A 23620-nucleotide genomic window follows, 5' to 3' on the forward strand; every position below is an offset into this window, starting at 1 on the left:
GCAATGGCGGTCCCCAGTCAACCCGCTAATCCATGCCCGGGTTGGGGGTTGGATGAGAGAGTTTGAGCAGATTTTAATCCCAACTTTCCAGAAGCAGTTAGACAACCATCATAGAGGGAAATATGACCCATGGTCCTGGATAACTTGATGAGCCTCTGATAATAAAGGACGCGACCTCTGACTACGCGTGATTATATGATATGTGATATAACAATAGAACGAGCCCGTAGAGGGAGAGGCACAGGATTCTAGACCATGCGACAACCGACCCCCAAACGCTGCTAACGCCCAACCATACCACCCTATCCGTATAAAGCGTACAGAGGCATGATATAGACGCATCCTGATACTTGAGCAGATATTTATTATTTGCTCACTTGAGCGAGTTTCCTGGTCGACAGGGTATCAGCACCGCTCGTATTTTCAAAATCTCTAACATCTCCGGAACATCGTCAACTTCCTTTCCCTGGGGATAAGCGGATACTTAAGAGATTTGACAGCGGCCGAGTACCTTCTATGAGAATAAGTCTACGCTGTTATATAAGTGTGAATAGCACAATAACTACCTAACCTAATTCATGTCCTATGCATGATTATCTTTACTCAACTAACCAGCCCATTCTAAACTAAAGTCATACTTTTAAACCCTCCCGTCATTCGCGCCTGACCCCTAACAGTGTTTGTTCGTATCCTTGGTAGACAAAATGACGACTCCTGCGACCATGACTGGTATGTCAATGACGATGACAAGCGGGAGCTCGATGCCACCGTCCACTGGCGGTATGGATATGGGTGGTATGGACATGGGCATGGACATGCGCGACTCGTCGTCTATATTGATGACCTCTGCGGAGATGGCGATGGTGTTCTTCCAGAGTGTTACAACTCCTCTCTATTCGAGTGCCTGGACTCCGCAGGGACAGGGCTCTTACGCTGGTACTTGCATTTTTCTAATCGTACTCGCTGTACTAAATCGCATCCTAATCGCGCTCCGATCTATCATATTCGATTCGAACCCAAGGCTCCATCGACATAATAAAGCTCTTATATCGTCAGACTCGGACGACTATCCGGGGAGTAAAACCGATTTGGAGTTAATAGGTGGTCAACTCAGGAATCAATGGAACAGCCATCCATTTAAGGTTCTTACCGAGACGTTCCGCGCGTTACTTGAAGTTGTGATCGGAGGTGTGGGGTACCTGCTGTAAGTCGGCCAACACTTCGTTGAATAACTACCTAATTCTACCTTTCCAAGAACTACGTCTGACCGTCTTCATAGCATGTTAGCGGTAATGACTATGAACGTGGGATATTTCCTGTCCGTTCTTGGAGGCATCTTCCTCGGCACCTTTGTCGCCGGTCGGTTTAGCACCGGTGAAAGTCACTGAATTTTAAAACACCAAAGTCTCCAAATGGCTGTGTTGTTACTTAATCCTTCATACATCAAAATAGGGATGAGCGTCAGTTGGAAGCGTAAATATACTTTGCCGAGCTTCAAATAGCTATGGTGGAAATGAAGCGCCAGGTAGTTGCCCTTCGACAAGAGGTTATCAAGGTTGGGTGGTCCATACCATAATCGATTTATTTTAGCGATATTTGCCTACCTTGAGCTATCCATTTTTCAAATCGTCGCGTATTCCTTGAACTCTGGTGAATTTGTCTCTTTCCTTCTCATAAGGTATTGAATCGTCGTCGTAGCAGAAGTATAGATAAATGACGCATAGGTATCCGCCGAACAGTGATTAGTAGACACGATGAATCAATAGACTTGTAAGTTGTTGCCGAAATAGGGGAAATATGACCAACTTACCATGGAATCCGCCAACTTTCTCAGCAGTCATGGGAATCATGTCCTTTGAAAACTGTTGCTTCAATATACGGATATGCACCGACCGGTACTTATGAAATACAGACTGCTGAGCCAAAATGTATTTCTGGTTGGCACAATTGCTATTACAGTCAATCTGACCCATGAGTGGTACCACTCATAGAACTGATATCCCAAGTATCGCTTTGCAACACTAGAAGAAGGCGGCAGCAATCGGCAATGCAAAGATCTGGAATCCGTTAATTTCACCAACTTCAGATCCACTAGATTGACAGTAACATCTCGTGTGCTGACATGATTTACTATATCAATGGTAGGGATTCCCTAGGAGCTTACTGATGATAGGTAGCGTGGTTTCCATGTGGCTCTAGGGTCAAGATTTCTCATACAGAGTAGACAAGACAGGAACACACTGACGATTGATTTTCGCACCGCATGCGGTACCCAAGTTCACAATATTACGTCAACCTCGTTGGCCTGGAAGTGATTTAATCATGAGAATTGGAAGAAGGGTAGCTAGCAGCATTGTGGACAAGCAGTTTATCTGGACCAATTTCTTTTGGCCAGTCACAGGAACCGGCTTGAAGTCATTTTCTTGCATATTCGCCTTGGGGATAAATATATCTAAGCGAGAAAGCTCTTTATAAACACGGCGAAAAAGTTCCCGCATACTATCGTAAGTATGATTTCATATCGGGAACCAGACCCAAGTATCTGCTTTGGGGAACTGAGCATTAAAGCCTGATGAAACCCTTCTTCTCTCTTTTGGATGGATCAAACAGCCACGATTAATTCTGGTAGTTCAACGCCTAAAAGCTGCAGGGAAGGTTCAAGTCTAAGGCCTCTTGTATATATTATCACTAACGCGACTCTACTTTTGAAACAGGTGTCCTTGAAAAGAAAAGGGTAAATTCTTTTCGTTAAAAAGTCAAGATCTCTCATTGCATGGTCCTGCTCCTCATGATGCGGATATAGAAGTGGTAATCAGCGGATGACATGTTAAGAGATGAAATTTGTAGGCTACCTACCTGCAAACTATCGGGCTAGACCTACACAAGCTTTTCTCTATGATAGGAGGCTACCCTGATTATATTATTAGAGTTATACTTAGCTGTTTGGCACAGCTATAACTGGAATGTGCCATCATAGATAAGGACGAGAACGCTGACCCCTATTATGTCTTGGCATCGTAGTTGTGATAGGTAGCTCCTAACATATACTCTTAGCTGGTCCCTGTGCTCCTAGAAACAGATCTTAAGCCGTCGTGCGGGACCAAGTCATTCTTAAAGTCCATTACGATATTATATATGACTCGGCAGCGAAGTAAGTTTAGAAATTTATCTAGGTACTTACTTTATCCCTAAAATACACCAATATAAGGTAGAAATACTTGGGTACCTAAGTTAAGAATACTGATTTCTCAATACATGGCGGAGCAAAAGATATGGAAAGAAGGCCGTTGTTCCGTAAGGAGCTCTAAGGTAACTCTTGGAACTAGTCATATATACAAGCATCTCGTTTTTCCTTCGCACCTCATGCCTAACCCCTAACATTGTAGACCAACCTATTACACTCCATAAGTTATCAACATGCTAGGTAAGGAATAGTTTTATCGCGGATGGAGAGCGTTAGATCTCTGGCTCACTTTACGTGACAGATTTTCATTTTGGGAGTTTGAATTTATCTAGTTCAATATTCTATATTATGGCTTTATAACGTGATGATATTAATATGTACCATTTCATAGGCTGTTATAATACCACTATCCAGGAACCATAGCAACGGAGGATCGAGGATTTTACCTTTGTTAGAAGTATAATCCGACAAGGGACCTGAGTATTGGGCGCAGAGTCTTGACGTAGTGACCTTATGACGTTTCTAAGGAGGTATCAGGTATCTACCTACCTAGGTAGTGAGATACACTAGGTGAATGAACTTTGAACTTGGACTACTTAATATCATAAGCTGTTAATGCTATAGGCTTGCACTGCATTGGTTTGATATTTAATTCATGCTCTCATTCTGGTAATGTGAATATTCGGTAAGAATGAGAGGGCCATACCTTGTTCAATTTGGCTTGAATTAGGTGAGCCCCAACTACTATACAAGATACATCGATTTTATAGACACAGTTGACCAATACCGCTTCGGTCAAATATATAGTTGTAGCTAGATCTCGTTTATCGATTTCAGTATCCCAGCCCCGGTTCCATACAATATTGCAGATAAGTGTAGGTTAAATGTCCAGGTGGTTATTGTTTAAGGGAATAGTTCTAAATCAACACTAATACCATCGTGATAAATGGTCATAGCGCAAAAATATATCAATTAAAATTCACCTACGCCCTAGATATTGACTGTGTCAACATTGCTCGCTCCGCCTAAAAACGCCTTCGAGATGACCCCCATGGTCCCCATGGTATCAATCAATATGCGCCGTCAACCCTTCCAATATCCACCTGAAATAGTCGATGAAGGGAAATACGAGAAAATAGTAAATATAGTAAATTCATTATCTCGTTATAAAGGGATCATTAATCGAGGTGGTTGTGGTCCCCGGCTCGGAGACGGGGTTCGCGGTGGCGGCGGAACGGTCAATTGGGGTTGCTGTAGAAAAGCCGGATGGATTCCCATCTGTGTGTCTTGAACACCCGGAACCGGCCTCTGACCTGCTTCGAACTCCTTCCAATTTTCTGCTGGGGCCGCCGGCTCCGATCGGTCCTCTTGGTCGAGTTCTTGGAATTGGTATTCTGTCGAGCCCCAAACCTGAGAGTTTCGTGACGAAGTCCGGCTCGCTAGGGACTTCCGAATCATCGTGGCCCTCTCTATCTCTTCCATTGCTTGCCTGTCCCTCGGATTCAACCTCCGTTTCTTAAACCCTTTTCCGAGAGGATCTGTTTGATCTTGAAGTCGCTGTCGTCTCCTTGTTACATATAATACCAGGAATACGACCAGAAATGTCACGCCCAAGACTCCGATAATGATTACAGCTATCAGCCAACGTGCCATCGAATTACTGGCATCTTTGGTTTCTGATGCGCCCACTGTGTACGCATCAAATGCGTCATTCCCGTCGCGTCGATGTAACGGTGGTGCCATATTGGTTTAGCCGAGAAATTGATCCGAGATATCGATCCGAGATGGCTGGCACAGGTTTGTGGCTGCCTAGCACAATGAGATGTAAACCAAGTTGGAAGATGTGAGGTGTGGGCAAGACGGGAAAGCTATTCTTTTTCACTACCTCCAATGTGTCTTCTGAAATACGAGAAGAGCCGAATTGGAAGGACGGGAACCTGGACTTGATTCTATTATTGGACCAATCAAGTGATAATTGACATCTGCATACGGTTACATGCTGCATGCTGTGCGCCGCCCATGCGTATGGAATAACGGGGTATCTCGGAATCCTTGTAGTACGAGCCAAGGGCATGGGGCGATGCAAAAGTCGTCCTCGGTGACATTTGTACGCCTCGGGGACGAACAAGACTTGCCAACTTACCTACCTAACTTGCCAGATTACCTTAGGTACATAGGTAGGTAGGTAGCTATTGTTTAATCCGCTGACGACGGTGAGTACTCCGGCAGGATGAAAGGCTGGCTCCTCTGGACAAGCAGACATATGTAAGGAATATGCCGATCATAAACTCATCCTGGTGATGCTTAGCGCTCATCTAGGTAGCTATTGAAAAGTTTTTGTGTAGTATCGGTCGCATTTCAGTCGCAAGCAAGTCGAGGCTGAGCTCACTCTGCTGATTGAACCCAACGCATGTATCCCTCTGAAGGGATGGGATGCATGTCTTTTCAAGGCAACTTAGCTGACAGCTCATCAATGAAGCTGTGGAATAAGTATAAACAATAAGGGAGGCCTATCCGAATGCCTTAAGTTGCAGTTTCTATAGGTTCATTGCGCAGCCTGCCTAAGATGTTATCCACGCTTGATGCTTGCTACCACTCGCGCGGCGAATGTCACCATATCGAGGCTCCGTGCTATTGTGATGTATTTTTGCTTGTCAGGCTGTCAGGGTGCCCAGGCTGATAACCACTGCAGCGGGATCTTACTGATGCTAATTCAGTCGCTGCCTACGCGAGGGGAAATAATTTATAGTCGTCGTAGGCTTGGCTTTGTCCAGCAATACGCCAACAGTACCGACACTATTTTTTGGTTAGGTTGATTTGAGCTGCTGCATGCATTGTATTTCGTTGCACAACGTCTACATCCTATCTTCGCACTGTCTATCCTCGTGTACATGGCAGGGATTTTAGGCTATTGACGTTAAGAGGATCGAGAGTTCTGACGAGAAGTCGGTCGTAACGGGTTGTTAAGTTAAATCCATCTTTCACGACGATTGAAATGGTGTGGGGTAAACCTTCAATTGATCGGGAATAGCGGCCGTTTCTCTCCATTTTCATAGTTTCAACTACCAATGCTGACTTGGCTACGGGGTCCGAACTGCTTGTATACCTACTGATTGCCCCTTCAATGGAAATCAATCCCTTCAGTACCCTTCAGAGGTAGATATCGATCTACATTGTCCTATTCGCCTGTCCATTCTGACAGGTCTCGGCTGTGAGACATCCTTTTTTTTCGTCTCATTTGATTAATACCCCCCAATTCAGCCATCATGTTCAGTCGTATTATAGCCCGCGCTAGTCGCGGCACAACGTTCCTGAGAAATCGTAATTCGGCTGACTTGATACGACGGTATTCTACTGTGAGCGATGAGCAGTCCTCTCTTCCTCTGGCCGGTTATCGTGTTCTGGATATGACTAGGGTCCTGGCTGGCGTATGTAACCTAGGATCTCCCTGCAGCCTCGGCAATGTGCACGGCCACCCACTCTCACTCACTCACTCACTCACTTTGCGTAGCCATACTGTGCACAAATTCTAGGCGACCTTGGGTATAAATAACATGTCACTTGTCATGGCATAGGGATATATTAAGCTGACGTCGTATCGAACACAAGCGCAGAAGTTATCAAAATTGAACACCCGACACGAGGGGATGATACGCGTGCTTGGGGGCCGCCTTATGCCAAATATCGAGATGCGTCTAATCAAGAAGGCCCGGGAGAATCTGCCTACTTCCTTGGTGTATGTTTTATAGTCGTGCACTACCATTCGCCATCTTGCGCTAACTTGCATGTAGGTTAATCGTAACAAGAAATCCCTGGGTCTATCATTTCAACATGCCGAGGGCGTAGAGATCCTACATAAGCTGGCAGCAAAATGCGATATTCTCGTGGAGAACTATCTTCCCGGAACGCTGAAGAAATATCAAATGGACTTTGAAACACTCCATAAGATCAATCCCGGCCTTATCTACGCGTCGATTACTGGATATGGCCAGACAGGTCCCTACTCTCAGCGAGCCGGATACGACGTCATGGTTGAAGCGGAGTTCGGACTAATGCACATTACTGGTAACCGAGACGGGCCACCGGTGAAAGTCGGCGTTGCGGTCACGGATTTGACGACGGGGCTCTACACTAGTAACAGTATAATGGCTGCCCTGTTGTCACGGGCAAAGACCGGTCGCGGTCAGCATATCGATGTCGCTCTAAGCGACTGTCAAACCGCCACACTTGCGAACATTGCCAGTAGCTGCCTTATCAGCGGGAATAAGGACTCAGGCCGATGGGGTACAGCTCATCGTAAGTTTAGGGAAACGACAATCTCGTAATTCTCGTAATTCTTGCTGACAACTTCCCAGCGTCAATAGTCCCCTACAAGTCCTTCAAGACTAAGGACGGGGATGTCTTATTCGGCGGTGGGAATGATAGGCTATTCGGAATTCTATGCGATGGTCTCGGTCGGCCGGAGTGGAAGACGGATCCGAAGTACAGCATCAATTCGCAGCGGGTAGCAAACCGCGTGGAGCTCGAAGCCGAAATCGAGAAGATTAGCACCCAAAAGACAACTCAGGAATGGTTAGAAATTTTTGAGGGCAAGGGAATGCCGTACGCGGCGGTCAACGACGTTCAGGGGGCGTTGAACCACGAGCATACCAAGGCGCGAAATATGGTGATTGAAGTAGAACATGAGCAATGTGGGCCGATCAAGCTGGTGAACACGCCCGTGAAATATAGCGAGAGTAAGCCGAGAGTGCGGACCGCGCCGCCTACTTTAGGCCAACATACGGACGAAGTTCTCAAGGATATCCTTGGCTTAGAAGCTGATGAGGTGGTCACACTGAGAGAAAAGGGGGCCATCAAATAGAGTGCCTATGTTACCTAATGCGTGGTATCAAACTCGAGGATAGGTAAGTATGAAGTATCACTTGTCTTTATGAGTATAAATAAAATCAAGATCACCTTATCAAGTAAAGTGTAAAGTTAAAACGAATAACGAATCCTAAATACGTAGAGGTTTAAAAGTACCTAGGTAGGTAAAAGACTTCCAAGTTCCAACATGCCATGTACCGAGGTACCTAAGTACGTTAAGAGTGAAAGGTTAGGACTTGGCCTTGACTAAAACAGGGAAAGGGCCAAACCAAACCAATTCAAGAAACTTTAATGCGGCCTGGCACCGTTGACAGTTGTTGATAACCTCTTGGGCAGGAGCTTCCGGGGAATCACACCATCACGTGACATTCACGTGAAAAGCCTCCACCTATGAATCTCAATCTTTCACGGTCAATTCACCAGTTTTACCTCTTTTAATCAAGTTAGTTTGAAAGTTGAATGTAAATGCTTCTACCCAAGGTTTTGTTAGGAATTGGGCTTATCATGCGTTGATCCGCTCTTGCGTGGTAAGCGACAACTAATAACGCTACTTGTCTAACTCAACCACTCAACCTACACCACCAACTACTAATGCGCCAACGCGACGGTATTGTTCGGATTCCGTTGTATCGCCCAATGTTTATAATCTAGGCATCTAGGAGTAGATTAGAGGGTGAACCATGGATTTGGAAATGGAAAAGGAGAAGGAAAAGGTGGAAGTCGCCGATGCTGACAATGCCGGCATTGTCGACGATGCCACGAAACTGGCAGCGCCGGCAACTGCAACATCACCTCGACCCCCAGAAGCAGCGCAGCCAGCTCAAACAGCAGCCCCTAGAGCACCAAGTCCTGCACCAAGTACTGCTAGCTCTACTGGTCGTCCACCTTATGTACCGCAGTTCTCGGCAGCAACACAGATGATCCTCAAGCGGATAAATTCCAAACCTGGAAGTCTTTCCTCAGCACTTTCATCTGCGTCCTCAACATTCCCCAGGAATATCATTAAGGATTCCGCTTTCGAGGATACTAAGAGACGTCTTGTTAAGACCATGAACACTTCTCTAACCATGCCTATGCCCACTCTTCCTTCCAAACAAACTCCCTCTTCTTCAACTGCGAAGAAGTCATCGGCTGGCAATACCATGCCGCTACCTATGAACGACGCCTTTCAGCTAAGGACGCCAGCGCCAGCTAAGTACGGGTCTTCAACCAAAGAGGCACCTCGAAGCCAAAAAGCACCTGTTCAGAAAACAAAGGGTAAACCGCAGCGTGGAACCAAGCGCAAACGTGGTAAGAACGATGACGACGAAGACGAAGACGAAGGTACATCCTCAAGCCTGAGCGATTTATCTGATATCGAAAGCCATACCAGCGCTGCCGCTGCCGCAAATACTGCCAAGGAGAACCAAGCAACGCCTACTATGACAAAGTCCGGCCGCCAGGTGCAGAAGCCGGCGCAATACAACCCCTCGCAGCAGTCGGCTCGCGACGCTACCACTCAGAAGCGCAAGAACTACGGCAAGCGCACGGCAGAGCAGGCCCTATGCAAAGTGTGTACTCGAGGGCTCAGTGTGCCCGCCAACCAGATCGTCTTCTGCGACGGTTGCAACCTCTGCTGGCACCAGATGTGCCACGACCCGTACATTGACGACGAGTTCGTCAGTAACGAGTCTCGCTCATGGTTCTGCGGCCGCTGCATGGCGAAGCGCGAGAAACATTTGGCTCGCAAGAAGAACCTAGATAGCTTCAAAGGCACTAGTTGGGCTGGCAAGACCAATGAACAGGTAAATAGTGCTCCTATTTTCTATTTTATGCAGGAGCAACAATATACACAGACACGCATGCGTCCTTCTTCGGTAGGAAAAAAGGCTAACGCTATTATAGAAACGGACGTACCTTTCCGGTGTCCCTCACGCGCAGCTCGTCAACATCATCATGTATAGCACAGAGCTTCATCCGGACCTACCCATCTTCCCCCCCGAGACTAAACGTGGCGCTACTCAGGCGGGGCGCTCGTCTCACGAGAGCCTACGAGGCAAGACAGAGTCCAACATCAACGTCGGCCCAAACCACTACTCCAGCAAAGTATCAACACCCGATTCGCACACGGTGAATGTGAAAACGAGAGTCAATAAGGGTGTCACCGGCGCTGAGAACCAAGACCAGATAGCCAGAGAGGACTCTGCAGATTCTGTACCCCCAGCTTGGCCTAAAGTCGGACGTGGCTGCCTGGCCGGTTTGGAGATTAACGAAGATGACCTACGCGACGACAACGATTACGAAGCCTTTAGCGTTACGACGTACGACTCTAAGGGCAAGAAGATTCTGGAGAACGGCATGCCGATCTAAATTGGTAGCGGCCAAGTCGGGTCCTAAGACAAAGCTTTAGAGATAAAACCAAAGAGAAGATGGCGAGACTTTTGCTAGGGTGAATCCCTAAACCTGGAGGAGTTCCAACTTAAGGAGCTTGATGTAGAAAATAATACATCTCGTCCGAGCGTATACAGGAAGCAACTATGTTGTAATTGTGCTTTTGTAGAAGGGCGGCGATATATCCAATAAGAGGAGCTTCAAAACCCGACGATGCTTTTCGAAGGCGAAGGCGGAGTTAGTACCTTAGGTACCTACCTATTACTACCCATTATGTATGAGCTTGTATCCCCCATTGCGGTGTCTATGATTACAGCTACCCGACCTTAGCTAGTATATACTGCACTAGGCGTTATTGTCTGGTTTAATATGAATTCCATAATAATGCCTGGTATCTGGTAAAGGGGCAAGCATGGCTAAAAGGGCATGCATGTACCAAACATCTTCACAAGATGAATAAATAAGTTTTACTCGTGAAGTAATATCATAATATATATTTAAACCGTGAACCCAAAATGTAAGGTTTCGTAAGTACACGTAAAGCGCAAGTGGGTGATTTTAAAGCATATAGTTATTGAATAACCCCTTTCCTGGCTTCACTAAAGAAAGGGGCGCGACTAAGAAAAAAGCGTTTAGCATTAAACAGGACGATGTCACCCGGGAGATGGAATGTTGTGCCCTAGGACGAAATCAATAAATAGAAAAAAAAAAAAAAAGAGAATCTATAGAGAAAAGAGAAAAAGAAATTGAGGAGACATGCGGGAAAAAAAGAGAAAAAAAAAAAAGAACGACCACCACGGGACTCGAACCCGCAATCTTCACCATGTTCCAAGGTAACACCGGAAAGTGACGCGATACCATTTCGCCAAGCGGCCTGCATTCCATCAAAACGATGGAAAGGGAAGGTGGATTAACTTGTTATCGCCGATAGAAAACGAGTTTATATATTGTACCTACTTAGAGAAATACCTTCTTTAGTGCCGCCACTAAATTCTACCTCTAAATGTTCGTCTCATTTTGATTGGACCCCCCTTGTTACGCCGAGACCTTGATTAGGTGACATGTGTGTCATAGGTACCTATTATAGATTATAGAAACGAAGGGGCGTATCCTCTTCACAGGTCAGGGAAAAGAGCCCCTGTTCCCTTCAATAGCAAGAGGCAGTAAGAGATATTGTATATGTCAATAAACACCATGCTATTTCGTAAGAGAAGTCTGATCTGAAAAGTCTAACTCATCTTAAACATTTCACTGGGCCTTATTTCAATGTCGTCAGGAGAGCGGCGAAATACAGCCAATGAGGTGACCTATTACCCCATTATGTCTACTATTCTTAATCACCAGAACCATTTACGTGGCTAAGTAGCACAGCAACCGAGAAAATAAGACAAGGCGCCTCTTCATACATACTTTTTCCTTTCTTTTCCATCTTCGATGTTTCTTATACCTAGGTAGAAAATCTACTGCTTTTCCTTCCATTCTCCGAAACTTTCATGTCTTCATCACCGACTAGGCTCCGAGTCAAAAAGCCCCCAGTCCGTTAAAAGAAGCAAATGAACAATGCAGTATGCAACCTTACTCATCATGCGTTTTTGCCCTGCCGAGAATAAGATGCAATGCGATACTGCCCCCCTCAAATTTTCCGCCTCGTACTTTTGAACCTAGATGAGGGATACTGTGACTAGTGTGTAGGTACCTAAGCTAGTTTGGCCAGTTCTCATCGAGACGCTATTACGCAAAGCTTGTCACTTCCGGCCACTTTTCATGAGCGGCCGCCTTGAAAGCATCTGCTTCAGGACTGCGCCACTGCCTTAAAATGGCTAAAACTTCTTCGGCATGTTCATAATTGACTTCCTTCAAGTTAAGCACTGCGGCGAGATCTTTTTCCGTCTTACATTTATCTTCTCCTAGGAGCCTTTCTGTTTTAACGGTGGAGATGGCGTGGGATGGGCTGTCCTTATGCTTCTCCCGGAAGCTGGCGTTGAACTGCTTCAGATCTGACGTGGCATCCATGACAGTAAATTTCGACTTTAACACTTCAGCTACCTTAGGGGGTAGTGATTCGATCTTTGAATCTAGAGCTTGACGGAATCTTACGACTTGCTCGTGAACTGTGGGGTGGTCTGGATCAAGGGCCAATGCGGCATTCAGGCATCGAAGGGCAAGAAGGTATTTTTCTAAGAAAAGTCAGCATATAAAACATATAGGAGTGTGATAGACCTGTAGAAATTACCTCTCCTAATAAACACCTCAAACCCAGCGATTTGCCCATCGATGTACTTCGGACTGAACTGAAGAATAGGCGCGAGGAATTTCGTGGCCTCAGCTAATGGCTCAGTCGTAGCGGCAAGCTTAAATCCGTGAGGGTCGTCGTCCTTTTTAACGGGCTCGGCTGCGGCTCCCTTGGACTTATTAGGATCTTGCTTGGCGGCTCTCTCAGCTGCTTCTCGCTCGGCCTTCTGCGCCTCCTTCCTGGCCTTCTTAGCCGCCTTTTTCTTCTCGGCGGCTTCATCCCCATTGGCGTCCCCGGAGCCATTTACGCCGTTCGTTGCCTGGCTACGGTCGTATATACTGACGTAAATCGCTATAGCCCCAAGAGCGGCGCGGGTGTAGAAAGGATGCTCGCGGAGGCGGTCCTCCCACCTGACCATGTCTACGTACGCGCGTATTTGCCCCTTTCGGAGAGAAAAGCTATGGAAATCAAATTGGTCTTCTTGCCAGACATCAAAGATGTTGTAGACGGCATGGAATCGCTTCAGGGCTAACCCTATGTTCCCGTTGCGTACCCACGCCTCTCCATCTTCTGTTAGGTACCAGACGCTTTGCATATCTAGCAGATCATTTAGAGGACCGCCGGGTGAATCATTCCTCGTGAAAAGACCCATTGTCTTCAGCGCAGTTTCATTCTCGTCATTCCGCAGCTGGTACTTAGCTGCCTTCGTGTTTATGTAACGGTCCTTGAGGTCGAGTTTACGTGCTTCGTCCATAGTCTCGGAAGCCTTCCGAGTATTGCCGTAGTGCTTCCATATCCTGGCCTTTGTCATATGGAATTCGACGTTCTTAGGTAGTAACTCGATTCCCTTGTTCACGTACTCCATTGCCTTCGCCAGATCACGGCTCAGATGGTAATTATAGTGCTGGGCGAGGTAGTATAATGCGGCGGGTTCTCCATTAAGCGAGTCCTCATCTGCCGGTTTGCTTCCCTCGGAGGAAGCTTTCTTCGACTCGAGATATTCATGCGCCAGCGATCCAAGTATATCTCTCTTGGACTGATCTACATAAAGATGCTTGAGGTTTGCAAACGTCGAAGGTACTCCTTTGTCTAACATCAGGGTTAGATAGCCGCGGGCTGCTTCCCGAAAATCGTCGCCTAAACTTGTTATGAGCTCTCGGTGTACTAAGGGACTGGTGTACTTTGTATAACTGACCGACAAGGAAATCTAGGGGCAACCGCTTGGCAGCGTCGCAGCGCGGGTTCTTTTTGGCATATTCGTCATATATAGTCTTTTGAGCGGTACCGTCAGCACCAATACCTAACACCTCCACGAGCTTGGTATAGTATTCGGGATGCTCCGGGTTGCGATCAAGTAGGGCGCGGTAAGCATTGGCCGCCTCCTCTTTCTTACCGAGCTTCGATAGATATTCTGCGCGAAGCTCCAATACGGCTAGACGATCGAGGTTGGTCTTGGCGACAGATTCGAGATGGTCTAAAGCTCTTTGATAGTCTTGCATCTCAGCTATGATGGAATTCTTATACATAACAGCCTCCGAGTTCTCGTAATCCGTCTTGGATGGCGGCACTTTCAAAGAATCTTCGTAAGTGGTTAGTACCTTTTCGGCCTGAGAAAGGTTACCGGCTAGGTGATGAGCAACCGCAAGGGCTGTCCAGTTCTGTCTCAACTGGGGCCTAGCTTGGAGCATGGCAGTTCGACTTTGTATGTAGCCCTGATAGTCGCGCATCTGAATCTGGAGGAATGCAAGGTCTCTCTGAATCTGGTGGGACTCGGGTTCTAGCTTTAGAGCAAATTTGTAAGCCTTAATAGCCTCCTCGAAGTTCTTCTGGTGACGGTATAGTAATCCGTAAACGTGCCAGCATATATGGGACTTCATATCGGCTGTCAGAGCTTCCTTTCCCAACGCGAATGCTTCTTCGGTCTTCCCCTGTTGGTTGATGATCAAAGCCTTCATTGCCATTGTGTCTCCATGTTTGGGGTTCTTCTTGAGGATCTGCTCGGCAGCCTTCAACCCCCTCTTGTACTGCTTATCTTCATAATTGCGAATGACCTGTCGAAAGAGAGAGTTCTCTTTCGAGCTTAGAGGTTGAGGCATGGTTGGTGTTAATACTCAGCTCCCCCGCCGTCGAGCCCTCGGTGTGGAAGGAAAAGAGAGGCTTGCTCAGGAGTGATATTTAGGTGGGATATTCGAGAATATATGGTCCCCTGCTTCGCTGTCCAAATGTGACTCGTGCGCAGCGAGTTGATTCGCCGAATGCAGCTTGTGCGATGGGTGACACCTCGTCAGAACCCCAAATAAGCAATAAGAAATTAAATTGTAAATAAATAAATTCCTACTTGCTGAGTTGGAATCTTGTATGCTAGCCGTATGTACAAACGCGGGCGTGGGATGGTAAATTGTCGCCGACTTGCGAATGGGGAAATGTTAAAAGCTCGGAGCTTTTGCGACTACGTAGCGACGGCCAGCACCAACCCAGCGGAAGTGGGATGGATATCTTAGCTAATCGTACGGGCACCATCCCAAAAAAAATAAAAAAAATTAGAGCTTTCGTAGGTACCTAGGTACGTATTTCCCCGGCAATCGCCCGGATAGAAATATGCATTTAAACAATTCAGTGTTGCAATCCAGTACGCGGGCGGGTATCAGGTACAAATAAATCATAAATCATCACCTAATGTGAGGTATGCTGTATTTAGCTTGCTCAGCCCTATGCCTGCAACAGACTTTATGCAGAAGAATTAGTTTTTGAAGCTACCTAGACCTACCTAGGTACCTAGGGACGTACTAGATAATTGGCACAGTACCTAACGTTTACACAGGAATAAAAAGGATAGTTGCACTTCGTACATCTGTTTTGATCAAAATAGCATTGCATTTAGTGGCGAGGCTTGTACAGACAACCTTACTATGTTTCATAGGTAGGCGTATATGGTATTATATGCGTTTTATCTTACAACGATTTCGAGTTCCCGGCTTGGCTTAAATCATGAACTATGGCGCTCTCTTGCTTCTCTCCAGCTGTTCAGGGCCTGTTCCGCGTCTTGAAAACTATCACCGCAACGTTCCCGTACCAAGTTCCATGTTCGAGAACGAACAATGTTTTCCACGCTTCTTTCTTGTCTTAGAAGATTGGCCAGCATTTCCGTCCGAGGCTCTCGAGGAAAGTAACGTCCAGAGTATGGATCTAACCTCTCATCGACTACCCTCTCGCGATCCTTCTCGGTCTCGACTTCTCGAAGACCAACCTCGGGGTCATCTGGATCTGGACTAGTAGCTACGTAGGCGCAATAAGTCAAAACATCGGATCTTGCTTGCCAAGAGGGGAATAAGATGTTGTCCTTGAACGCCTGACATTCTCGTGGTTCGATAGTTCGACTGGAAGCTCGTGGGATTCTGACAGAAGTGGAAGAAGGGTCGAACCCTGACTGAGATGGGGTTACAAGAGCATTGAGGTTTTGCGTTATCGAGTCGTCGATCGCACTGCGAGATATTCGAAGAAAGTCTTAGGAGGGGTAAGCGCTTGCGCTCAGACGGTGCTTGTCGATTGGAAGGGCGTACCTCTAAGAGCGACGGAAGAGAAGCAGAATTGTGGTGTTAAAGTAGGATGGGCGGAAGGCGCAGTCATGATATCGCGTGAAGTAGGATTTGAAGAGGCGGTGTTCGTCGCATCGGCAGCATCCGTCGTGGGAGCCGGTCTTCGAGACCACAGTATTCCAGCCACGATGAAAGAAGGTAAATAGGGTAACTAACAGGTATCGAGTCTAAGGCAGATTTAGTATTCTACTTTCTTGGCAAGTATAACTATAACTTTATCTTCAAATCATCAACCGTTTTAAAAACGAAGAGAGCATATGGTATTTAGAACTCGGCTAGGTTAGGTAGTTATGTGTAGATGAGAAACTCGGTCTGGTTGGAGATAATGACGGAACTGACAAAGGCGACGGCCAATAGCGTCACATACCGAGAAACCTGAAATAGTGATATGTATTTATTGAAGTTCAGTACCTTACCTGGTACGTTAGCAGGTTAGTAACCTTAGCTGATAAAAGATAAGGCCTCGATCAATTCATCAGGCTGATTACGCGACACGCCTGCCTGGAGGGAACTTTAGAGCACTTATGAGGTAAGGTACGGATGACATGTAGCTATCGACAAGTCCCCACAGGTACCTTCCCGCAGTGATTAGGCTTGTTCGGTACAATACTACGTTCCTTAGCGTTACCTGGGCTTCGCTGACTTTACCTCACTGAGAGCTCCGTTCATCACTTTCAACACACATCAGCATTTCAAACCAAAAACATACTCCTTGTCCTCGTAACATCCAACAAAAGCACAAGCTCTGGTCAAGTTACGCATAAGAGCAAACCTTATTTTCCATTTGGAATTATTGGTCTTTTATTTTCTTCCCTTCTTCAAACTTTATCGACTCTACCTACCCATCTCCATTCGCCATGTCTAGCAACCTAGATATGGAGGGCGTTGAGCGCCGAGGGTCTGACGATGGCAAGGATAAGAGGGACGAGGGACGAGGCGACGGATCGAAAGAGGGAAGCAACAACGTTAATCGCGATGGTGACTCCGAAATGAAGGACGCCGAACCCGAAGAAGATGAGATCCTAGACGAGGAGATCCTAAGTCTCGGCACAGAAGACCTCAAGACACGAAAACGTCTACTAGAAAACGATGCGAGAATTATGAAGAGTGAATTCCAACGGCTATCCCACGAGAAGGCAACTATGGGCGAGAGAATCAAGGAGAATAATGAGAAGATTGCGAACAACCGGTTTGTTTTAGTCCTGCGCATCTATATACCTCGCCTCTCTTTACTGACTCTATAGGCAATTACCTTATCTCGTTGGTAACGTCGTTGAACTGCTCGACCTCGACCCAACCGCCGAATCCTCCGAAGAGGGTGCCAATATTGATCTCGATGCCACGAGGGTAGGAAAGTCAGCCGTCATTAAAACATCTACTAGACAAACCATCTTCCTACCCTTGATCGGCCTCGTCGATCCGGAAACCCTCAAACCCGGCGACCTTATTGGTGTTAACAAAGATTCCTACCTAATCCTGGATACATTACCTGCCGAGTACGATAGCCGTGTCAAGGCTATGGAAGTCGACGAGAAACCTACCGAGAAGTACACCGATGTTGGTGGTTTGGATAAGCAAATAGAAGAACTCGTCGAAGCTATCGTTTGGCCGATGAAAGAGGCTGAGCGGTTTAAGAAGATTGGAATCAAGGCACCCAAAGGTCTGTCGCATAGTATTATCAAGCCTTGCGTATATTATTTCTCACAATTTCATTCCAGGTGCCCTCATGTATGGTCCTCCAGGAACCGGCAAGACCCTATTAGCTCGAGCCTGTGCCGCCCAAACGGACGCCACATTCCTCAAGCTAGCCGGTCCGCAACTTGTTCAGATGTTCATCGGAGACGGTGCTAAGCTAGTTCGAGATTGCTTCGCGTTGGCTAAGGAGAAGGCCCCGGCTATCATCTTCATCGATGAGCTTGATGCCGTTGGTACGAAGCGTTTCGACAGTGAGAAGAGTGGTGACCGAGAAGTTCAACGAACTATGCTTGAGTTGCTAAACCAGTTGGACGGTTTTGCGTCGGACGATCGTATCAAGGTCCTGGCCGCCACCAATCGCGTCGATGTGCTCGATCCCGCTCTGCTGCGATCGGGTCGTCTAGATCGCAAGATAGAATTCCCTCTCCCCAACGAAGAAGCTAGGGCTCAGATCCTCAAGATCCACTCGCGTAAAATGAAGGTCGATACTAGCGTCAACTGGGGGGAACTGGCTCGAAGTACAGACGAATTCGGTGGCGCTATGTTGAAGGCAGTTTGCGTCGAGGCAGGCATGATCGCTCTGCGAATGGGCAAAAACAAGATCAGCCACGAGCACTACGTCGATGCCATTGCTGAGGTGCAAGCCAAGAAGAAGGAGGTGAGTTTGAATATAACCCGTCCTATATTCTTATGGATATATGCTAACAATTATCCGCAGACTGTCAATTTCTATGCATAGTTTCTTCGGTTAGAGCGAATTGTGGTCATAAGCATAGAAGAAACTTGTAATATAATTTCGGTATGTCGCGAATAAGAGCGGTTGCCGGCACTTTACGTCTTCTGGTCATTCTATGAGTCCAAGTCTAAGTGTAATGATGAATCGTTGAAGCCTCCTTCTATCTCTCGCCTAATTCCCTGGAGATTGTATACAGGCACTTACCATGCAGGGTACTTAAGTTTGCAGTGCTTGCAGTTACCTACTCGATAATAAGTGTTCACTTAGACCTCGATTTGAATACCATAAGACGGTCCATTCAGAGGTGTGGCTTGTAGATTTAAGTATGTCTTTGGTTTTAGGTATTCTTCCCCCTGATGCTGAATTATTGGTCCTTATCTACCTCTTAGGGCTAGTTTCTGCCTAGGTACCTAGGTAACAGGTACTGACGGTAGATGAGTGAAACCTATGTCGTATGAAAGCATGGGATAAGTTTGGTAATTTGAATCTTAATTTTAGAAGTCTGTTAAACCATTGCAACACGTATTTAGTCTTAGAACGTCCCTGTTAAAATGGAGATGATGTAATACTGTTGCCATACTCTGTAAGTATGGCAACATTAGCCATTGCGATAGTTCTTAGACCTAGTAAGCCAACTCAACTAGCTTAGACGGGTTTCATTCCCAGAGAATTGTTACATTAGGCTAAGTTAGTTGTTTGCATCCTCTTATTCAATCGGAACTTCATTAATACTGACAAGTCAATTATAAGAGGCATGGATATCTAATATTATAACCAAATATCAAATGAGGACTCAAGCTGGTGGTGAGAAATGAAGTCACAATAAGGATTGGCACCGGAAATATATCTAATTCGGTCGACTTGAGATATCTGGAACAGTTTGAAAATTGGCTCAGGGGCATCCCAACTGGACTGACGAGAAGAATGACGACTTCGACGAAAAGATTCCTGAATATCAATGTAACCCAACTGCCCTGTCAACTTAAGCCAGCCCTAAATATAGGTAGTGTAAGGAATCCCTGGATAGATGACGGCGTTGCCAAGACGGCTACCGGTTTTGCGCTCCCAACGGTCGCTCAAGATAAACTTTTTGAGATTATACGGCTTAACTACCTTAGGTAGGTATCTACATGGAAGACGTCTTTGGTTAAGAGGTCTCGCTTAGACAAGAAGACAAATCACACATTGAGTCTCGATAACTGTTGCCATCGTTGCTTTGGGTAACGCATTGACCTAGGCTCAATTACTCGATATGGAAGTACCGTAGGCGATCCTCTTCATGTCTTCCCTGATTTCAAGTTTCTCGTTCCTTAAACTAGGTACGCCGCCACGCTTCCCCTTTCCATTCGATCTTGATCTCATTGACCCCTGAGGCCTCTATGCTAGCTAAGCTCCAGCTACGAGATGGGTTTGATTACCCTTCATGCGAATGACTTACGTGCACCAGCTTCGGAGTATTTCGTCCGTCATTCAAGTCGTTGCGGCTCTAGTCGACACTAACTAGCCAATCTTGATAATAATGGGATGGCTTTATTCGTCAACCTAAAGGACGCAAGCGGCCTCTGCTACAGCAATGGAAATGCAATGATTAGCTGAAGGAGTTATTCGAGGCCTCCTCGCCTTGTTTACTATTTTTCAACACGAGATATCTAGCAGTGAAGATCTCCCCGGATCCCCTGAATGGTGGCGGCGGACTCTCGAAGCTATCATGCATCCTGATGCAAGAGCGTTAAACCTCTTTTTCTAGGACTGTGGCGTTCTGTCGTAATGGTAATTAGCGTTGTACACCTAGCCTTCAACCCCTTGCAGCAGCTTTACAGCCCTCGCATACCTGTTTTTGCGGAGGCCAGGGACGTATAGACGATCTTAAGCAGTGCCTTATTACTATTCCGGCAGAAGAATCCCCTGTAAATGTCATAACCATAGGGCTGCCATGACCCATGCTCCTAAACGAAGTTTACTAGGTGCCTACACATGGAGTAAGTTGTGGTTTAAAAGATATCATTACGATGAGAGTGACTTACCAAAGAGTTGGGTATCGGCCATGACTTCCACATAGGGAATTGTGACTCGTTCTGATTCGTTGACCAGTTGGGCTCAAAGCCTTTGTTTGATGTCACACCTATCATCATTACACTGCCGCAGTTTTCCCATGTTAGGATGATCAACAAGATATTATCACCTAGTTTCGTAATATGAAGCTATATCAGCTCATCTTAAGATCCATGACCTTACCAAATCTCCTTATGCCAACGCTGCCGGAGAACCAAGAAACCGACACGACCTGGGGCTCTACATAGCAGGGCCAGGTATAGCGAAGCAAGCAAAGCTCCGGAGATATGGGGCCGGCTCACCTCGTCGTCATAATTCTCGGCAGCCGCTGACGAAGGCCTACGATAGGAGACAACATAGAGTCTAGAGGGGGATAGACGTTATGACGAAGGCAGATATATAAAGTTTCGCATCTCCCCTTTGAGTTTCGGACCCGATTCTCTATCCCCCAGACCATCGCACAAAGACAACTTGCATACCAACAAACGACAAAGCCTCTCTTCCCAAGAAGGCGTATCCTCGCTTTCCAATCTCTCTTAAACTCTCGCTACATTCGCTCGCTCGAAACTTCCAAAACTACAAACCTACCTCTTCAAACCTTAGATACAGAGAATCATACCAAAAAGTCAACAATGAAGTTCCTCACTACTGCTGCCATCACAACCCTCTTCGCGGGCGTCGCCGTCGCTGCGCCCGCCGTCGAGCAGCGCCAGACATACACCCCCTGCAGCGGGACGTACGGCACCGCGCAGTGCTGCGCGACCGACGTCCTCGGCGTCGCGGACCTCGACTGCGCCAACCCGTCTTCCGTGCCCACCGACGCCAGCAACTTCACTGATGTCTGCGCGGCCGGCGGCCAGCGCGCCCGCTGCTGCGTCCTGCCTATCCTCGGACAGGGCGTCCTCTGCCAGACCCCGTCCGGCGTTACCGCGTAAAGCGGAGAAAAAGGAAAGGAACGGAAAGAAAGGACTTGAAAACACGGGCTTGAAGGCGGTGGTTTGTACATTCTGCACATTATAACATTCGGATTTATGTTGGTTGAGTTGGACTGATGGATCTAAGAGATGAGTGTAATGTATAAGTGTGTGTTTATATGGAGTCGCACGACAGGAATGGCTGGTAGTTTATGTATATGGGACAGCCTAGGCCAAATTTTATAATATTGATTACTATCTCGATTACTTACGTCTTCCCATTCTAGTCTACGTGCTCAACGTCTCTACGCACTCTTCAAAAATAAATCGAGTTGTTCAAGAGAGCTTGTAAGGCCTTGTGTTTATGGTATATTAATGTAAGAATTAAACTTAGTGTCTCTCATATGACATTATCTCTTCCCTGTGGGTTCTAGGAGCGTCATACATATTGATATCTATGCTATAGAACCCAGAGCTCATCCTGGTACCCTCGTTGTCCGAATCCGTCAAACAGGGGTCTTCGCAGCACTCCGGTAAGCACCCAGAATCATCATCGTCTGCAGTATCTAATTCTTTAGAATATAAAACCTTGCCGACATGTTAGTAAGGCATCTGGTTAGAGTCGTATTCGGGATGGTTATCCTCACCGCTATCACTACCATCACATAGTCATCTATACATTTACTAAAGGGTTATTCCCTGACCACTCTGCTCTGCCTAGTAGGACAGCTGATATAACAGGCAACATTAAGTTAGATATATGTGTTTACCAGGTAGGTGCCTACCTACGCATAGGTAAGCCGTGAATTCATTGGCAATTCCCTACCTAGGTCGCGATCACGGACCACGTGTCAGATTGTACCATATTATATCTTTCCTGTACCCAACCATGTAATCATACAAGAGGGTGTGTGAACTTGTGGGTAGATGGAGACTCCCCTCCTTAATACTCATCCACTTTTTTTCCCGTCCTCCTCAAACTAGACCATAATCGCAGCTGCCAGCCCAGCAGCGACAGCTACTACCGGCGCCCCGGTGATCCTTGGACCGGCCGCGGTAGATCCGTGGTCCGACCCGCCCGAACTGCTGCTGGAAGACGATGAGCTTTCCCCGCTAGAAGTGGAGCTCGGGTTGGAGCTGCTGCTCGTCGTCGTGATTATTCCTGGGCCCGTTGAAGAGGATGAGCTCGAGCTCGACGATGACACCGAAGAGGTATCCGATGAGGAGGAGGAGGAGGAGGAGGAGGAGGAAGACGAAGACGAATCGGTAGATGAAGAAGATGAGGAGCTAGTTGACGAGCTGGAAGTGCTGCTACTATCAGTAATGGTGATGGTAATAGTGTCTTGTCGGGCGACGACCGTATTATCGACGCCGATGTTTGGCTCCGCGAAAGCTAGAGCCGCCGATGACATGGCCGCAAGGGCTGTGAGGAGAAGGAGGTTTCCACCGTACATCGTAGATAAGTATCTAAAAATTCCCAAATTGCTTAGGTTTATGGATAGATTCTTTATCGTCGTTTTCTTTTTTACGTAACCTGAGGAAATTTTGGAGATACCTTCGACTTCTAACCCCGGACAACTACGGGAAGCAGGAGCAACTACGGGGACGAGAAAAGGTCTTGCTTGCTCACCTAGTTATAAGAACTACTTCTCGTAGACACCGTCGAATGGCGTTTAGGTGACGGAATTGCGTACGCGTAAGCTATGAGCGAGTACGTGACGGGAACATGACGGGTGTCGAGGAGGAGAGCTGCTTCTAGCTAGGTACCTAACTTAATGCTTCTCTAGCACGTGTTTTCGATAGGATTACGACCACTCTACGCTTCATACTGGGAAAAGGGGTGGGAGGTGTTAGTATGGAAAAGACCTAAGGCATATATTCCCAAGATTGTACCCGTAGGGCATCACACGACAGATTTCAGGTTCACTGATGCGAAGACGAATTCTACCTAGAGGGGTTAGATTTCAAGGACTC

At 46.7% G+C, this 23620-nt stretch overlaps 10 protein-coding genes and 1 non-coding gene across 11 annotated transcripts; 6 read left to right on the top strand and 5 right to left on the bottom strand.

Moving 5' to 3' along the window:
- Positions 1 to 704: 704 nt before the first annotated feature.
- On the top strand, positions 705 to 1388 carry F4812DRAFT_459827 (Ctr copper transporter family-domain-containing protein; the record flags this gene model as incomplete). The annotated part of the gene is made up of 2 exons (XM_047937612.1): positions 705 to 1204; positions 1280 to 1388. The coding sequence occupies 2 exons, from the start codon at positions 705 to 707 to the stop codon at positions 1386 to 1388; spliced, it is 609 nt and encodes a 202-aa protein (XP_047790039.1).
- An 812-nt stretch (positions 1389 to 2200) lies between these two features.
- On the bottom strand, positions 2201 to 2668 carry F4812DRAFT_430640 (uncharacterized protein). The gene has a single exon (XM_047934372.1). The coding sequence runs from the start codon at positions 2496 to 2498 to the stop codon at positions 2292 to 2294; it is 207 nt and encodes a 68-aa protein (XP_047790040.1). The 5' UTR covers positions 2499 to 2668; the 3' UTR covers positions 2201 to 2291.
- A 1128-nt stretch (positions 2669 to 3796) lies between these two features.
- Positions 3797 to 5054, bottom strand: F4812DRAFT_406908 (uncharacterized protein). The gene has a single exon (XM_047932295.1). The coding sequence runs from the start codon at positions 4925 to 4927 to the stop codon at positions 4349 to 4351; it is 579 nt and encodes a 192-aa protein (XP_047790041.1). The 5' UTR covers positions 4928 to 5054; the 3' UTR covers positions 3797 to 4348.
- A 514-nt stretch (positions 5055 to 5568) lies between these two features.
- F4812DRAFT_406910 (uncharacterized protein) lies at positions 5569 to 6031 on the top strand. The gene has a single exon (XM_047932296.1). The coding sequence runs from the start codon at positions 5767 to 5769 to the stop codon at positions 5998 to 6000; it is 234 nt and encodes a 77-aa protein (XP_047790042.1). The 5' UTR covers positions 5569 to 5766; the 3' UTR covers positions 6001 to 6031.
- A 118-nt stretch (positions 6032 to 6149) lies between these two features.
- F4812DRAFT_430645 (CoA-transferase family III) lies at positions 6150 to 8195 on the top strand. The gene is made up of 5 exons (XM_047934373.1): positions 6150 to 6612; positions 6696 to 6727; positions 6794 to 6920; positions 6976 to 7480; positions 7540 to 8195. Exons 1-5 carry the CDS (start codon positions 6451 to 6453, stop codon positions 8043 to 8045), a joined length of 1332 nt encoding a protein of 443 aa, XP_047790043.1. The 5' UTR covers positions 6150 to 6450; the 3' UTR covers positions 8046 to 8195.
- A 207-nt stretch (positions 8196 to 8402) lies between these two features.
- F4812DRAFT_407080 (uncharacterized protein) lies at positions 8403 to 10582 on the top strand. The gene is made up of 2 exons (XM_047932297.1): positions 8403 to 9834; positions 9935 to 10582. The coding sequence occupies exons 1-2, from the start codon at positions 8731 to 8733 to the stop codon at positions 10397 to 10399; spliced, it is 1569 nt and encodes a 522-aa protein (XP_047790044.1). The 5' UTR covers positions 8403 to 8730; the 3' UTR covers positions 10400 to 10582.
- A 626-nt stretch (positions 10583 to 11208) lies between these two features.
- On the bottom strand, positions 11209 to 11295 carry F4812DRAFT_t92. The gene has a single exon. It is a non-coding gene; the product is annotated as a tRNA-Arg (tRNA).
- A 156-nt stretch (positions 11296 to 11451) lies between these two features.
- On the bottom strand, positions 11452 to 15117 carry F4812DRAFT_430649 (N-terminal acetyltransferase A, auxiliary subunit). The gene is made up of 3 exons (XM_047934374.1): positions 13849 to 15117; positions 12654 to 13790; positions 11452 to 12597 (listed from the first exon to the last, which is right to left on the bottom strand). The coding sequence occupies exons 1-3, from the start codon at positions 14747 to 14749 to the stop codon at positions 12152 to 12154; spliced, it is 2484 nt and encodes an 827-aa protein (XP_047790045.1). The 5' UTR covers positions 14750 to 15117; the 3' UTR covers positions 11452 to 12151.
- A 522-nt stretch (positions 15118 to 15639) lies between these two features.
- F4812DRAFT_459832 (putative caffeine-induced death protein Cid2) lies at positions 15640 to 16280 on the bottom strand (the record flags this gene model as incomplete). The annotated part of the gene is made up of 2 exons (XM_047937613.1): positions 15640 to 16157; positions 16214 to 16280. 2 exons carry the CDS (start codon positions 16278 to 16280, stop codon positions 15640 to 15642), a joined length of 585 nt encoding a protein of 194 aa, XP_047790046.1.
- Positions 16281 to 17106: 826 nt separating this feature from the next.
- Positions 17107 to 18683, top strand: F4812DRAFT_459833 (26S proteasome subunit P45; the record flags this gene model as incomplete). Its single annotated transcript, XM_047937614.1, has 4 exons — positions 17107 to 17438; positions 17494 to 17909; positions 17968 to 18602; positions 18663 to 18683. The coding sequence occupies 4 exons, from the start codon at positions 17107 to 17109 to the stop codon at positions 18681 to 18683; spliced, it is 1404 nt and encodes a 467-aa protein (XP_047790047.1).
- Positions 18684 to 21364: 2681 nt separating this feature from the next.
- F4812DRAFT_459834 (uncharacterized protein) lies at positions 21365 to 23179 on the top strand (the record flags this gene model as incomplete). Its single annotated transcript, XM_047937615.1, has 4 exons — positions 21365 to 21663; positions 21934 to 21994; positions 22113 to 22179; positions 22644 to 23179. 4 exons carry the CDS (start codon positions 21365 to 21367, stop codon positions 23177 to 23179), a joined length of 963 nt encoding a protein of 320 aa, XP_047790048.1.
- Between the last annotated feature and the right edge of the window lie 441 nt (positions 23180 to 23620).

The sequence above is a fragment of the Daldinia caldariorum genome, assembly GCF_022478825.1.
Source record: "Daldinia caldariorum strain CBS 122874 unplaced genomic scaffold F4812scaffold_9, whole genome shotgun sequence".
NCBI lineage: Eukaryota > Fungi > Ascomycota > Sordariomycetes > Xylariales > Hypoxylaceae > Daldinia > Daldinia caldariorum.

What these genes read in the sequence shown, in the direction of transcription:
- F4812DRAFT_406908 (XM_047932295.1), bottom strand. Translation starts at nt 4,927, where the DNA reads ATGGCACCACCGTTACATCGACGCGACGGGAATGACGCATTTGATGCG.
- F4812DRAFT_407080 (XM_047932297.1), top strand. Translation starts at nt 8,731, where the DNA reads ATGGATTTGGAAATGGAAAAGGAGAAGGAAAAGGTGGAAGTCGCCGAT. An exon ending in CTGGCAAGACCAATGAACAG is followed by an intron (nt 9,835 to 9,934) that starts GTAAATAGTGCT and finishes ACGCTATTATAG; the next exon opens with AAACGGACGTACCTTTCCGG.
- F4812DRAFT_430640 (XM_047934372.1), bottom strand. Translation starts at nt 2,498, where the DNA reads ATGCGGGAACTTTTTCGCCGTGTTTATAAAGAGCTTTCTCGCTTAGAT.
- F4812DRAFT_430649 (XM_047934374.1), bottom strand. Translation starts at nt 14,749, where the DNA reads ATGCCTCAACCTCTAAGCTCGAAAGAGAACTCTCTCTTTCGACAGGTC. An exon ending in GCCCCTAGATTTCCTTGTCG is followed by an intron (nt 13,791 to 13,848) that starts GTCAGTTATACA and finishes TAACAAGTTTAG; the next exon opens with GCGACGATTTTCGGGAAGCA. An exon ending in TGAGGTGTTTATTAGGAGAG is followed by an intron (nt 12,598 to 12,653) that starts GTAATTTCTACA and finishes GACTTTTCTTAG; the next exon opens with AAAAATACCTTCTTGCCCTT.
- F4812DRAFT_406910 (XM_047932296.1), top strand. Translation starts at nt 5,767, where the DNA reads ATGCTTGCTACCACTCGCGCGGCGAATGTCACCATATCGAGGCTCCGT.
- F4812DRAFT_430645 (XM_047934373.1), top strand. Translation starts at nt 6,451, where the DNA reads ATGTTCAGTCGTATTATAGCCCGCGCTAGTCGCGGCACAACGTTCCTG. An exon ending in CAAATTCTAGGCGACCTTGG is followed by an intron (nt 6,728 to 6,793) that starts GTATAAATAACA and finishes ATCGAACACAAG; the next exon opens with CGCAGAAGTTATCAAAATTG. An exon ending in CCGATGGGGTACAGCTCATC is followed by an intron (nt 7,481 to 7,539) that starts GTAAGTTTAGGG and finishes ACAACTTCCCAG; the next exon opens with CGTCAATAGTCCCCTACAAG.